Source organism: Mya arenaria, chromosome 17 (genome assembly GCF_026914265.1).
Source record: "Mya arenaria isolate MELC-2E11 chromosome 17, ASM2691426v1".
Lineage (NCBI taxonomy): Eukaryota > Metazoa > Mollusca > Bivalvia > Myida > Myidae > Mya > Mya arenaria.
In genome coordinates, this window is record NC_069138.1 from 17,248,278 (window position 1) to 17,262,838 (window position 14,561).

Here is a 14,561-nt window from a genome sequence, read left to right on the forward strand (position 1 = left end):
AGAGAGCGCCTATGGAAAGAAACATGTTTAAGATATTTTTTAATACAACAGGAACCACTCCCTCTTAGTATACCACCCGATTGGCACTACTTGATATAAAAGGGAAAATACTATACCGAACTTTGTACGTACATTTTTTTACCTTGACTGCCATGATTGCAAAAGTGGTAATAAAAATGCAGAATATCGTATATTTACCGCCGTTTCATAACACTACATGCATGTCAAATATGTTGTGCAATAGACATGTACTTAAGGTAAGTTCTAGTAATCATTTCACAGCCATGCCATTGAAATGAGAACAAAGCCATTAAAATAGCTGCTCAATACTGTTTCTCGAGGCAGTATAAAGTATCATGAGTCCAGTTGAAGGAGAAGAAGGTCCAGAGAAGGGCAGTATGTATTTAGGAGATTATGACAAATGAACCAAACACTCAATAAAATATATAGAGTCCCACTTCACAAAATTTCTTACCTTTAACGTTTAAATAAATTCCTTTAAAGACACCATAAGTATCATTCGGAGCTCCTCGGCCATTTTTTCAAAAACAACCTCGGATGTATGCCGGTACATCTGTTGAAGTAGTCCGTATTTTTTTTAATAAAAGCATTAATTAAATGTAGTGTTTAAGAGTTGTATTCATTGCTCTCAGTTTAAATTGATTGCCAGTGAAGTGTATTATTGCAAACATAATTACGATTCCCAAGAGTTAAGTCATAAATTTTAACTACCAAATAAGATTACTACGCGATCTATTTGCAGCGGACTTAAACGTACCACTTTTTAAGTATGTAAACCGTCCATATACATCCGAGGTTGTTTTTGAAAAAATGGCCGAGGAGTTCCGAATGCATAAGTATTTAACATTTTTTGAAGAAATCGAAACGGGAAGTAACAGCTGCATATCGATTACAAAGAACTATTACTGTTGTCTGCTGCAGCATGATTTTGCTAATCGTACAACAGCATTACTAATCGGAATGTAAACACTGTCAAAAATAATTAATTGTGTTCGTTTTTACCCAAAAAAGTTGAAATGTCGCTGGAGGATCCTTTTTTCGTCGTGAAGGAGTAAGTCTAAAACATGTAAACCAGTTTCACTGTTATCGTCGAGAACAAATCGGCTTGAAAACGTAAATTTTGATTGGGTTACATTCTACTATTTAGTACAGTAATTTGTAATGGTAATGTATTAACCGACCCTTAGGTTGTGGACCAATCCAGTCTAGTACGTAATGTCTGTAATGTGGTATGTATAATAAGAACATTAAGTAACAGATCCTTGTGTATGTAAAGGAGTAAGTCAGATCAACAACAGGATTTGTATAATGGGTTTATTCTGTACAACAGTGTAACGTGCGGCGTTAAACAAACACCAACAGATCCTTTCAGAGAAAAGCATGCACTACCCTGAAGGGGTCCGCTGGTCTTTATATACAGTAAATTCTCAATCTACACAGAGACCGGGCTTTGCTAATTTGCATATATCAACCAAGTTAACATACATACTATGAACATACTTCCGCTTATAATGGACCGTTACATTACTTTCCCCTTTGAGAAGACTCGACCCGAGTCTTGGTCTGGGAAACTCATGGGTATGGCAACTCTGATTAGACAGTTGTCAACATCCCACCGCTGCCACCATTTGTAGCGTGCGACGTAAATAAACACTAACAGATCCCTTCAGAGAAAAGCATGTTTGACCCTGAAGGGGTCCGCTGGTGTTTATATACAGTAAATTCTCAATCTACACAGAGCCCGGTCTTTGCTAATTTGCATATTACCAACCAAGTTAACATATTATGTACTATGAATGTACTTCAGTTTATAACGGAATGCTATGAACGCACATCCGCTGATTACAGCGGACCGTTACAACAGTTTAACAACAACTGAAGTCTATGATTCTTAAAATACATCAATATAATACAGTGAAAGCTATTCGCTGCCGACAAGCTGGTAGGCGTAGCTAATCAGATCCTGCAGAGTAAATCAGAGACCACTACAATGTCTAACACCGGTTTATTTGTTTACTTTATATTTAGGAAGACAAAATTAAACAATGGGTTAAATTAGACTCTTTACAACTCATTAGTCCAGAGTCCAGCTAGTCTAGTGGTGTGTCATTTACATCGGACATTTTAAACCACAGGAACAGCAGTGACATATCCTTCAAATCATGTTTTGAAGACTTTTGTGAAATTCGCAGTAAAAATAAAAATAATAATCATTGTAGCTAATTCTCTTTTACCGGTATAAATTCTCTGAAAATTTCTACTTCCAAGGCAAATTTAATAGAACCACTGTGAACACATATTTCTTTAAGGATGGCCTGATGACAGAACGTTGCAAATGCTGGTAACCATGACAGAAAAAACGTGCACATGCTTTTTGCCATATAAGGGCAGAGTGCACATGTTTGCTGGACGCAACAAAGGACGGAAGAAAGGATAGTGCACCCTTTACCCCTACAATACAATTTTAAGTAATAATTATCTTCATGTCATAAAAACAAACATACTTTATTTTTAAGGGAGGTACACAAAGCATTGCAGACATCCAAGAACCTTTATACACGCTGGTGCGAACTCTCCGACCAACCTAGCCTCGTTTCTGTAGAGGAATATAATTGGACGACGAATGAACTCAGAAACAGTCTACGCAGCATAGAATGGGATCTTGAAGATTTGGAGGAGACAGTTGATATCCTTGTTTTTAATATATCAGATCATGCATTGAAGCTTTAATGTAACCTTAACTGGACTCCCTCACAAATTTTAGGTTGGTGACAATTCTTAGGAATTGAGTTATTTTAATTACTGTTATTGACAGAGAGCAAACATTGGGCCAATTGTTCAGAACTTTGTTTGAAAGTAAGCACCGATTTTAATGTCATTATTGTCACTTTTCACATTGTTACTGCTCTCAAAGTTTAATGGATGCACTTGTGCACAGCTGTTTTTTTTAACAAATGTAACCAGTTTGTTTCATCCTTTCATCATTAAGTTAAACACCCGATAGTAGTCAATGTCTTGTAAATGTAATGTCAATGTATCGTCTGTATGTCGTGTATGGATTTGTTATGTACTTGTATAGTATGCAAGTGGTCATTCCGGTTCTCGTATGATTGAGCTATTTATAGATATATAACCAAATTACCCATGCTAACCTTCCCGGGTAAATCACTACCATCAAAAGAACCGACGTGAACGAACGCAATATCCTGACGTATAATATAATCTTGCAAAAGATTATTTATCATATTGCTGCCGGTATGTTTTAATTATGATACTTCATGCATTGTTGTATTCCTTTTATTTGTTACGATAGTATTATTGTAATAATTACGTTTTATCGTTGTAAATACTATATTGTATTAAATGTATCAATTGTGTTTACAGGCTTATTTCGTTAGTCTACAAAATAAAATAGAGAAAAGAACCACTGGTTATACAAGATGTGGGACAACTGTTTTAGCTGTACTTGTTTAATATTAAATATATAAGGACATCATCAAAGATTTTACATTTAAAACTTAACAACTTTTTCGTAAATTACAGTATGGTTTTATTTGTGCAGTCCTTAACAGTTAGTCAAGTATTGTAGAGAAAAACCCTAAGAAGTTCCGGATTGAAGAGTCAGAGCTGCGAGAGAGGAGAGACTTCATTGAGAGGACCAAAAATGCTGTTAAGGTTTGAGATGTGTTTTGTGGAGTGTTTTTCATAGTCGTATTTCAGCTGAGCTATGCTTGCAATGCCATAAAGTTGGTTTGTGTTTTCCGTACTTGAATACTGGTATGTGAATTCCTAAAAAAATATTTTGTAGATAATCTGCTCCTCTTTCCACTCACAGGAATTGAACAAATGGTCTTTATTGATTAATTGATTATTATATCTCTTGCCTTTGTACGGCTTTATTTTGAAGTAATGTTTTCACTACTTTTCCAAATGTTTAATATATTGACACATGAACATTCTCAATTTGATGGGTGTGTTCATAGAGACCTGTCATCCCATTGAGAGAAATTTTCAGCCATAGTGTTATTGCCTTGTAACTGAGTTGTTGTTGTTATCAGTATAAACTACATTCTGAGTTTCATGACGGACATTAATTAAAAGCTCATGAAAATTGCCTTCCCCCTGGGGTTTTATGTTTTAGTGGAATAGTCCTGAGTAAAAACATAGGTATATGGAATTTGGTGCTCTTCTTGCACATGTTCATTAGTGATCTTTTCATTGAAATAAAAGCTTCATTTTGTATTTATCACCACAGTAACTGTTGTAAATTGATTTTCCCTGGACAAATAAATATCTTTAAAACTTCTATATTATTTATTTGCTCTATATAAAACATTAGCCTCCAGTGACCATATTATAAACCAAGAAGCTGTTGCCTATAATAGTGTTTTTTTCTAAGTTTATTTAAAAAGTCTGTTATGTAGTAGGGAAGTAGGTTATATTTAAAGATAAATGTCGGGTGTGCTGGAAAGAGGAATTAAACTGTATATGCGTAGTTCAATCGCATACACTGTTTACAGCAAAAAAGCTGCATATTAACATGTTATAGTCAGAAAAAGCATTGTGAAGTCCCAGAATGCTGTACATGATGAAAGCTCAAGTCATTGCTGTTTTTACAGGAGATGAAATCTCAAATGACAGCACCCCAGAACAGACCTACAGAGGAGACTAATGTTAGACAGGTATGTAATATCATTATAAAATCACATTCTCCACTCAGGTGTTTTCCAGGTATCCCATGGGTCTGTTATTCGATAGCCATTTTTAGCTCGACTATTCGAAGAATAGGTGGGCTATGCTACTCGCCCCAGCGTCGGCGTCGGCGTCTGGTTAAAGTTTTAGGGCAAGTTGGGATTTTCACTTATAAGTCCAATACCCTACATTCAATTGACTTAATACTTCACACAGTTGTTCAGGGCCATCACATGATGAGGTTAGATAACTCCATATTATTCTTTACACAGATTATGGCCCCTGATTGACTATGGAACTTAGGTTAAAGTTTTAGGGCAAGTTGGAATATTTATTAATAACTTCTATATCCTTTGTTCAATTGACTTAATACTTCACACAGTTGTTCAGGACCATCACACAATGAGGTTACATAACTCCATATTATCCTAAATACAAGTTATGGCCCCTGATTGACTTAGGTTAAAGTTTTAGGGCAGGTTAAAGTTTTAGGGCAAGTTGGGATTTTCACTTAAAACTCCAATACCGGTACCATTCATTCAATTGACTTTATACTTTACACAGATGTTCAGAGCCATCAAATAATGAGGTTAGTTAACTCCATATTATCATTTATACAAATTATGGCCCCTGATTGACTATGGAACTTAGGTTAAAGTTTTAGGGCAGGTTGGGATATTGTTTAATAACTTCTATACCCTTCATTCAATTGACTTAATACTTCACACAATTGTTCAGGACCATCACCCAATGAGGTTACATAACTCCATATCCTTAATACAAGTTATGGCCCCTGATTGACTTAGGTTAAAAGTTTAGGCTAGTAAAAGTTAAGGGCAAGTTGGGATTTCAATAAAAAAACTTCTATACCGTTCATTAAATGCACTTAATTAAATTCAAAATTATTAGCGACAAACTTACAGCAAGAAACATAACTCCGTTTTAAGCCTAAATACAAATTATGGCCTTTGAATTTTAATTTTTTTCTATTTTTTTTTTTATTTTTTTTTTTTTTAATTTCCTTTGAAAGGCATATTTGTATATTCTAAAGCACATTTTCATAATGGGAAATCAAGTTATTTGAATGACTTGCGTCATTGTTTGAGCGGGCTGGTGGGAGAGCAGCATCAAAGTCACCTTATGTATCGAATAATTTTAGTTAGGTTTGACATAAAGAGACCAAACTTGGTATTATTACATCCTTATTGTATTCTAAGTCAAAGCGACGTAGTCGAGCGCGCTGTCTTACGACAGCTCTTGTTTTCTTTAGAAAAACAGTCAAAGAAATGTGATATCTTTTTGGTTTATCATTTGTGTCCTTGCTGTAAGAGTGTTCAATCTTTAACTAAGACACTGTTCAAGTACGGTAATTATATTGAAACTTGGTATACATGTTACCAGAGGCAGTATGCACATGTGTATCAAGGCCCATAACTCTGGCATTAAGAAGTTTTGAGTTGGCATTAAGAAGTCTTGAGTTATGCTCCTTTTTAACAAAAGATAGTTGTCAAAGACACACCCTACTCTTGATCTGACCTATTCCCAATGGCAAATTCTTTCAATATGGAAAATATTTTTTTTCTTTTTAATTTTACAAATAACTTTTGGAATTTTCGTTCCCGATCAAAGATTTTATCATAATAAGTTTCCAACTGCCCTAGTTCTCATCCCCAAATTTCACAATAAGGCCTGCATTATGGACACTGTAGTTTTTGCCTATTTTTGTTTTAATTTCATGTTACGAAAGTAGTTTTAGTATTCAACATTGGCTAATAAAGGTGTTTTAAGGGGTTTTCTTGCTGAAATAATTGCAATTACTTATCCTAATGAAAAAAAAAATCCAAAGGGCTGTTTAGCAAAAGGTATGGGACTCTATTCAATAGCAAAATCAGAATTAACTTTAATTATGAGTATCATCTGAGCGTTTTGATTAGACAGTAGAATTAATTGGCATATAGACTGAATGGAATTATTTTGGCATATCTAAGGATAAGGATGAGTTATATTGAATAAGAGCCCCACTATATGGGCGTATTTTCCATACTTTCATGGTATATATGCAAATAATTGAATATATATTATACTATTATTTTCTTTATTTGCAATTAATACCTTATTAATAATAATAACTAATTAATAATAATTAACTGTGAAACATATACAACTTCTACTCACAAAATTTCCCAGTTTGAAGAGTTTAGATCATCTTCCTAAAAAGGCTTGGAATATCCATTTTGTGCAAATAAGACGTTTGTTGTTTCCTTTTTCAGACATTACTAAACCCAAACAGTTCAGCGAAGGCGTACGATAAGTATGCACGCTTAGATATGGAAGCAGAAAGATCTCACCAAAGTTTCATTGACGATACTTCACAACACCAACAGGTTGGCAAGACACAGTATTCATCATCTGAATACTTAATCAGACAAAGTTTACAAAGATATTAGTATGACTTAGCTTTCTTAACTGCTGTGTTTAAAGTGACACTCGTATCCAAAATCAATACATACACATGTATAACAAACATGAATTTTGGTTGATAAACCTTTAACTACCTTACTTACTAAATAATGCATTTATAGAAAAATATTAATTACTGATAACAAAAATTGTAACTGTGTATTTAATAGCAGAAAGCGCAAAAATATTAAATGATTGGTGAATGCTAAAAGATTTACTGTGGTCTACTATAATTTTATAAGGTAGAAATACCGTGTTTTATGCTCATCCCTTTCAAATTCAACTGGGTATCCTTCATAAGAACCATTGTTTCGACATTTATTCACCCTTTATGGAATGTTAAAACAATATTATTAATATTGATAAATTTTATTTGGGAGTAAGAGTGCATCTTTAATATGTTTTCAATCAAAGTCAATGTCTTTGTGTCACCTGGGAAGCGAGGCTGACACATCGGGGTCGGCCTCACCTGAGAAGTGTGTATGTTAATAAAGGTATTTGCTCAATACTTTGCAGTATTTCCTATGTTTTAATCTTTACATTTTCAGCTAATAATCAAGGGCCAAGATGAGCAATTAGATATGATTGGGTCCAGTGTCGGTGTGCTGAAAAATATGAGCCACCAGATCGGGAATGAGTTGGAAGAACAGAATAGGTAAATGGGCAATAGAATTATTGGACAGTAGGGTAAGTTCCTATGGATAATGGGTGAATACTTCAGTAGCAAAAATGAACAGAAATTAACAGGAGACTGTGGTTATTCTAGTGTAATAGGTTTCCACCTCTCACCTAAGAGATTGTGGGTTTTATCCCTATGTAGATGAAGGTTGTCTAGTGGTATAGGTGCCCATCTCTCATTTAAAGGGTTGTTGGTTTGATGCCTACAAATGTGAGAATGGTCTAGTGATATTTGTGTCCATTTCTTACTCAAAAAGTTGTGGGTTTGGTCCCCACTAGGGTGAGAGTGGTCTAGTAGTATAGGTGTCCACCTCTAGCCCAAGAGGATGTGGGTTCGATCCCCACTAGGGTGAGAGTGGTCTAGTGGTATAAGTATCCACCTCTCACTCAAGAGGATGTGGGTTCGATCCCCACCAGAGTGTGAGTGGTCTAGTAGTATAAGTGTCCACCTCTAGCCCAAGAGGATGTGGGTTCAATCCCCACCAGGGTGAGAGTGGTCTAGTAGTATAAGTGTCCACCTCTCACTCAAGAGGTTGTGGGTTCGATCCCCACCAGGGTGTGAGTAGTCTAATGGTATAAGTGTCCACCACTCACTCAAGAGGTTGTGGGTTCGATCCCCACCAGGGTGTGAGTGGTCTAGTAGTATAAGTGTCCACTATTTCACACAAGAGTATGTGGGTTCGATCCCCACCAGGGTGTGAGTGGTCTAGTAGTATAAGTGTCCACCTCTAGCCCAAGAGTCTGTGGGTTCGATCCCCACCAGGGTGTGAGTAGTCTAGTGGTATAAGTGTCCACATCTCACTCAAGAGGTTGTGGGTTCGATCCCCATCAGGGTGTGAGTTGTCTAGTGGTATAAGTGTCCACCTCTCACTCAAGAGGTTGTGGGTTCGATCCCCACCAGGGTGTGAGTGGTCTAGTGGTATAAGTGTCCACTATTTCACACAAAAGGATGAGTTCGATCCCCACCAGGGTGAGAGTAGTCTAGTAGTATAAGTGTCCACCTCTCACACAAGAGGATGTGGGTTCGATCCCCACCAGGGTGTGAGTGGTCTAGTGGTATAAGTGTCCACTATTTCACACAAGAGGATGTGGGTTCGATCCCCACCAGGGTGAGAGTAGTCTAGTGGTATAAGTGTCCACCTCTAGCCCAAGAGGATGTGGGTTCGATCCCCACCAGGGTGTGAGTGGTCTAGTGGTATATGTGTCCACCTACCACTCAAGAGGATGTGGGTTGATCCCTACTAGGGTGTGAGTAGTCTAGTGGTATATGTGTCCACCTCTCACTCAAGAGGATGTGGGTTGATCCCCACTAGGGTGAGAGTGGTCTAGTGGTATATGTGTCCACCTCTCACTCAAGAGGATGTGGGTTTGATCCCCACTAGGATGAGAGTGGTCCAGTAGTATAAGTGTCCACCTCTAGCCCAAGAGGATGTGGGTTCGATCCCCACCAGGGTGTGAGTGGTCTAGTGGTATATGTGTCCACCTCCCACTCAAGAGGATGTGGGTTGATCCCCACTAGGGTGTGAGTGGTCTAGTGGTATATGTGTCCACCTCTCACTCAAGAGGATGTGGGTTGATCCCCACTAGGGTGAGAGTGGTCTAGTAGTATAAGTGTCCACCTCTCACTCAAGAGGATGTGGGTTCGATCCTCATCAGGGTGAGAGTGGTCTAGTGCTTTCAGCTGTTGTTAAAATTGAGCTAAAAAGAAATTACATGTGGTATAAACTAAACAGGAATATAAGGATTTTTGGGTTCAATATAATGGTAATGTAAGGTATTTTCCTTGTTCGGTTAGGTATCGTAGGTATCGTTAAGTGTATATAGTTAAAGGATAGTAAATATAATATCATGTAAATGGAGTCTGATTCATAAAAAAAGTAGATTTCTAGATTTATGCGATTTGTTTCAATAGCCAAAAAAATCACACAATAGGTTTTCGATATTGATCTTTGATATTGTTAATACAATACTTTAATTGTCTTTGGAGTTGTGTTGAGTGTAACCGAGAATCATCTAAATGTTTCGTTCGGCATGAAGCTCTCTCAAAACTAACAACATGTATCTGATATCATATTTGTTGTCAGTTTAATTTTTATTACATGAATCTTTTTTCAGAATGCTGGATGACTTTGGCCATGAGATGGACGTTACAGAGTCTCGAATGGATAATGTGATGAAGAAAATGGCCAAGGTTCTACACATGTCTTCAGGTAAGTAGGCTGTAATAACCATGCCAAGGCTATAACCCAACATTTACCAATGGTGATATTTTGATGGTTTTGTAAGGTTTGTTTTCTTGTAGCATTCAGCCTTATTGTCACCAGTAACCTTGAATGTAAAACCTGTTGGGATTAAAAAAGTTGAGGTATACCTCATATCTGGTGACAAACGCCTTTACCAGGTTATGCCTCTTTTTATTGAAAGGAAAACGTCTCAGCTTTGGCATCCGCTCACTGTCTGCTCTTGTCACATCTTAAATGCCACAACAAACATGGCAGTCCAGAACAATAGGTTACCAAGTAATGCTTGTTCTAGCATGTGTGATATGAAACATGGCTGTCCAGAACAATAGGTTACCAAGTAATGCTTGTTCTAGCATGTGTGATATGAAACATGGCTGTCCAGAACAAAAGGTTACCAAGTAATGCTTGTTCTAGCATGTGTGATATGAAACATGGCTGTCCAGAACAAAAGGTTACCAAGTAATGCTTGTTCTAGCATGTGTGATATGAAACATGGCTGTCCAGAACAAAAGGTTACCAAGTAATGCTTGTTCTAGCATGTGTGATATGAAACATGGCTGTCCAGAACAAAAGGTTACCAAGTAATTCTTGTTCTAGCATGTGTGATATGAAACATGGCTGTCCAGAACAAAAGGTTACCAAGTAATGCTTGTTCTAGCATGTGTGATATGAAACATGGCTGTCCAGAACAAAAGGTTACCAAGTAATGCTTGTTCTAGCATGTGTGATATGAAACATGGCTGTCCAGAACAAAAGGTTACCAAGTAATTCTTGTTCTAGCATGTGTGATATGAAACATGGCTGTCCAGAACAAAAGGTTACCAAGTAATGCTTGTTCTAGCATGTGTGATATGAAACATGGCTGTCCAGAACAAAAGGTTACCAAGTAATGCTTGTTCTAGCATGTGTGATATGAAACATGGCTGTCCAGAACTATAGGTTACAGGGTAATGCTTATTCTAACATGTGTGACATCACACATGGCTGTTCAGAACTATAGGTTACAGGGTAATGCTTATTCTAAAATGTGTGACATGAAACATTGGGGAAATGTAAATATGTGTGTACAAGTGCCTTTAAAGAAGGGATGTTTGGTTTTAGATTGTTTATTTATCCATATCAATTATGTTTTAGCTGGTCTGTTGTTTTTGTGGGGAAGAATAAAAGTGAAGGTATTGTCATGGCCTTAGTGTATTCTCGTCAGCCTCGTTATTGTACGAAAACTTAATCCGTAGCCATAACTCTAAATTGTTATAGATATTGCAATTTTGTACTGAAGTGTTTTTTTTACAAATGCATATCCTTACCAAGGTACATATCTCTTGTTTAAACCAAGTAATATCCCTTCAATATTACAAAGACAAATCAATGTTGGCAGCATCTTGCAATGCTCTTGTCACATCTAACTGCCACAACAAACATGAGTTTCAAGAAAAAATATTAAATGCTTACACAGTGTTCATAAAGTTGGGAGAAAACGTAAATATGTGTGTCAAAATGCCTTTAAAGAAGTATGAAATAATATAGCGACAGTGTTTGTGTATTTTTCAATATTATAGTTTCTATTTTCAGATAAACGACAGTGTTGTGCCATCGGAGTGCTTCTGTTGATACTTTTAATAGTGATAATACTCTTGGTAGTGTTATGACCCATTTTATTTTGTTATAAAACTACCGTATACTAGCACTGCGTAGATATTGTAATTTGTGATGCACCAATTTTCTTGTCATCCTAGGCCTAGATATATTTTTAATTAGATAGTATAATACAGGAGACATTATGAGGTGAAAATCAAATCTTCTTATGCTTTGTTTAGTGTAATTAACACATGGTCTTTTTCTCCTCTGGCACAAGTGGAATTGATAGGCGCAGTTTAATTGTCTTAAATGCTTATAGCTTATGGCTTATAGTGTCTTTATCTTACTGATGTCCATTTTGATAGGCCTTGAGAAATTTGGATTTATAATAAGTACTTAGTGTCAAATAGAATGATGTGAAGGGAGCAACTTCAAATCCTATTACAGTTCATGTCTGTCTTGCTTCAGCATGATTTTGAATACAGAAGTTGTGATTATTTGACCAATGACTACTTCAAGATGTCTGGCATAATCATATTTTATCACATATGTATGAATATATACTTTATGGTTAATTTGATTTGAACTCGAGGTCACAAAATTGCCAAATTTATCTGCTGTTAGAATTGTTTTTGTATTTACTCACACTTGATTGTTATGTTTGTAATGTTGTGCAACGCCCATGTAGATCATGTTCACCAATGATTTAAAAAGTTAAATTTGATGTACATGTTTGTCCTTTGACAAACTTTTGTCTGTGCATCTTTGTTGGGTCCATTATTGACTTTTTCGTTGGTTGTTCTTTTGCCATGTTAGATTTTTGAAGGAAATAGTCGTTATCCTTATTTTGGAGAAGAAAAGTCAACGTATTGGGATATTCTTTGCCTTGTTATTGGCAACATAAGGAGCAGCCTGGTCATGCAAACACTTTAATCTTTTTCATATCTCAAATACGTCTTCAAGATATTCTCATGGAAGCTTGTACACTTCTTTATACAGACAAAACATAATTTGTTTAGCAAGGCCCATAACTCCGGTTTAATTTGACTGTCACAAGAGTTGTCTTGTCTTGAATGATACAAAACCTAGACATTAAAGCACTCAAAATACAACAAGACCATGTTTCTTGGTGTTGTAAATAACAGACTGACTGAATTGAAGGTGTAAATCTTTTCTTTAATATTTTTGTGAAGCGTTGTATGCAGATTTTCATAATGTGATTTTTTATGTATTTTATGTGAAGTCATTTCAACATTATTTATGATTACTACTTCTTTACAATATTTTACAATGTTGAACACAATTATGTGATTGTAAAAAGTAATAAAACTAGCAAATCTCACTTGGTTAATTATTATTGTCCATTTATAAGACAAATATAAGTTACACTTACCAAAATATGCCATCTGTACATTAAAGTGAGTTGTTCACATTTTTTTATGATGGACACATTTTTTTTTATTTTGTTAAAATTTGATTTATTCTTTTTCACCTTCTTTGAATTGATTAATTCAATCTGCCTTTATAAACAAGTACCAAATGGCAACTGAAAGATACTCAATTGACACATGTTTGCAGCTGTAAGCCTTAAAATATTTAAATTTCATTAGCGTTTGGAAAAATCAAGCATTTTGTTTCAGTTTTTGAAACACACCAATAATGTATTGAATGATTGTACAGAGACCTAAATTTATATATCTACACATTCTACACATCAGTTTCTGAAGAAGATTTTTATGAATTATGTATGTTCATTTAATGGCTGCCAATTTGTCATTTCACATTAAATGTATTTTGAGTAATTAAAAGGCGCATAATATAGGTTTATGCACATTGTTTTTGTTAATTTGAATGCACTGTCATCCTTAACACATTTGTCTTTTGTGATAAAAAAAAACTAGCAAAAAGCATATGATTTAGGCACAGAATAAAAAATGTATTAGTCGTAATAAATCAGTTTTAGCTCACCTGAGCATCAAGTGCACAGTATGGGCTGTTGTAATGAGTTGATAGTTGTTGTAAAACACATAGCCATCAGAGGCGGGGCAACTTTTCACTTTATGGCTATATGTTTTAAGATATCAACTGTAAACTTCATGAACTTATTCATTTTAACAATGTACTATTTTGTCAGAAGTTATATAACTTCAACTTAACTTCAACTTAATTATTGTAAGAGTTATTGCCCTTTGTAACTTTTTATTTTTGTTACATACTTTCGATTTTGATACGCTTTTAAAAATGGGCAATTAATTGTTTTTACCGGCGGTGTAAGAACTGGCTGACGTTTGGGTGGGCAGGGTCCAGTATATTGTTCGATCAATAACTTTAGAACCCATTTTATCAGATGAACGATATAGGCCATCTTGGCCTTCTTGTTTGATATTGGGTTAGGAATATGGACAACTCAAGTTAAGCAGATAAAGCTCAATTGAAGAGGAAACAAATATTATGTTGATGATAATGCGAAATTGTTCATTTTTGCAACCTTTAAGCAATGCATTTAAGTTTTTTATCATTTAAAAAAAAAAACTTTGTTGAAACAAGACCATGGCCAACCTCATTACAACGTTTCAGGCCCAAGCATACTCCAGTTATCAACTAGGCAAGGATTTTGTGTTCAACGTCACTGAGACCATTCACAAACTGCCATCAAAATCAATTAGTGTCATTTGCAACTCATTACCAGCCTCCCTACCAAGTTTGAGTACTGGGTGATGAAGAGATACTCTAGTTATGCTGACCAACCTTAACCAATGATACTGTTAAAGAAGGCGTACCGTACAAGTACTTACGCTTATATATGGAGGCCGAAAAATCTCACTAAAGTTTTATAGACGATACTTCACAACACCAACAGTTTGGCAAGGCATAGTGCTGTTTCTTTGC

At 35.8% G+C, this 14,561-nt stretch overlaps 1 protein-coding gene across 1 annotated transcript; it reads left to right on the forward strand.

The window, feature by feature from the left end:
• The first annotated feature begins 911 nt into the window (after positions 1-911).
• Positions 912-13,014, forward strand: LOC128224788 (syntaxin-6-like). Its single transcript, XM_052934838.1, has 8 exons — positions 912-1,072; positions 2,538-2,707; positions 3,602-3,696; positions 4,641-4,703; positions 6,984-7,097; positions 7,722-7,828; positions 9,967-10,061; positions 11,667-13,014. Exons 1-8 carry the CDS (start codon positions 1,038-1,040, stop codon positions 11,741-11,743), a joined length of 756 nt encoding a protein of 251 aa, XP_052790798.1. The 5' UTR covers positions 912-1,037; the 3' UTR covers positions 11,744-13,014.
• The last annotated feature ends 1,547 nt before the right edge of the window (positions 13,015-14,561 follow it).

Coding starts and splice junctions, on each gene's coding strand:
- LOC128224788 (XM_052934838.1), top strand. CDS start 1,038: ATGTCGCTGGAGGATCCTTTTTTCGTCGTGAAGGA. Junction 7,829..9,966: donor GAGTTGGAAGAACAGAATAG/GTAAATGGGCAA, acceptor ATCTTTTTTCAG/AATGCTGGATGACTTTGGCC. Junction 10,062..11,666: donor GGTTCTACACATGTCTTCAG/GTAAGTAGGCTG, acceptor TTCTATTTTCAG/ATAAACGACAGTGTTGTGCC.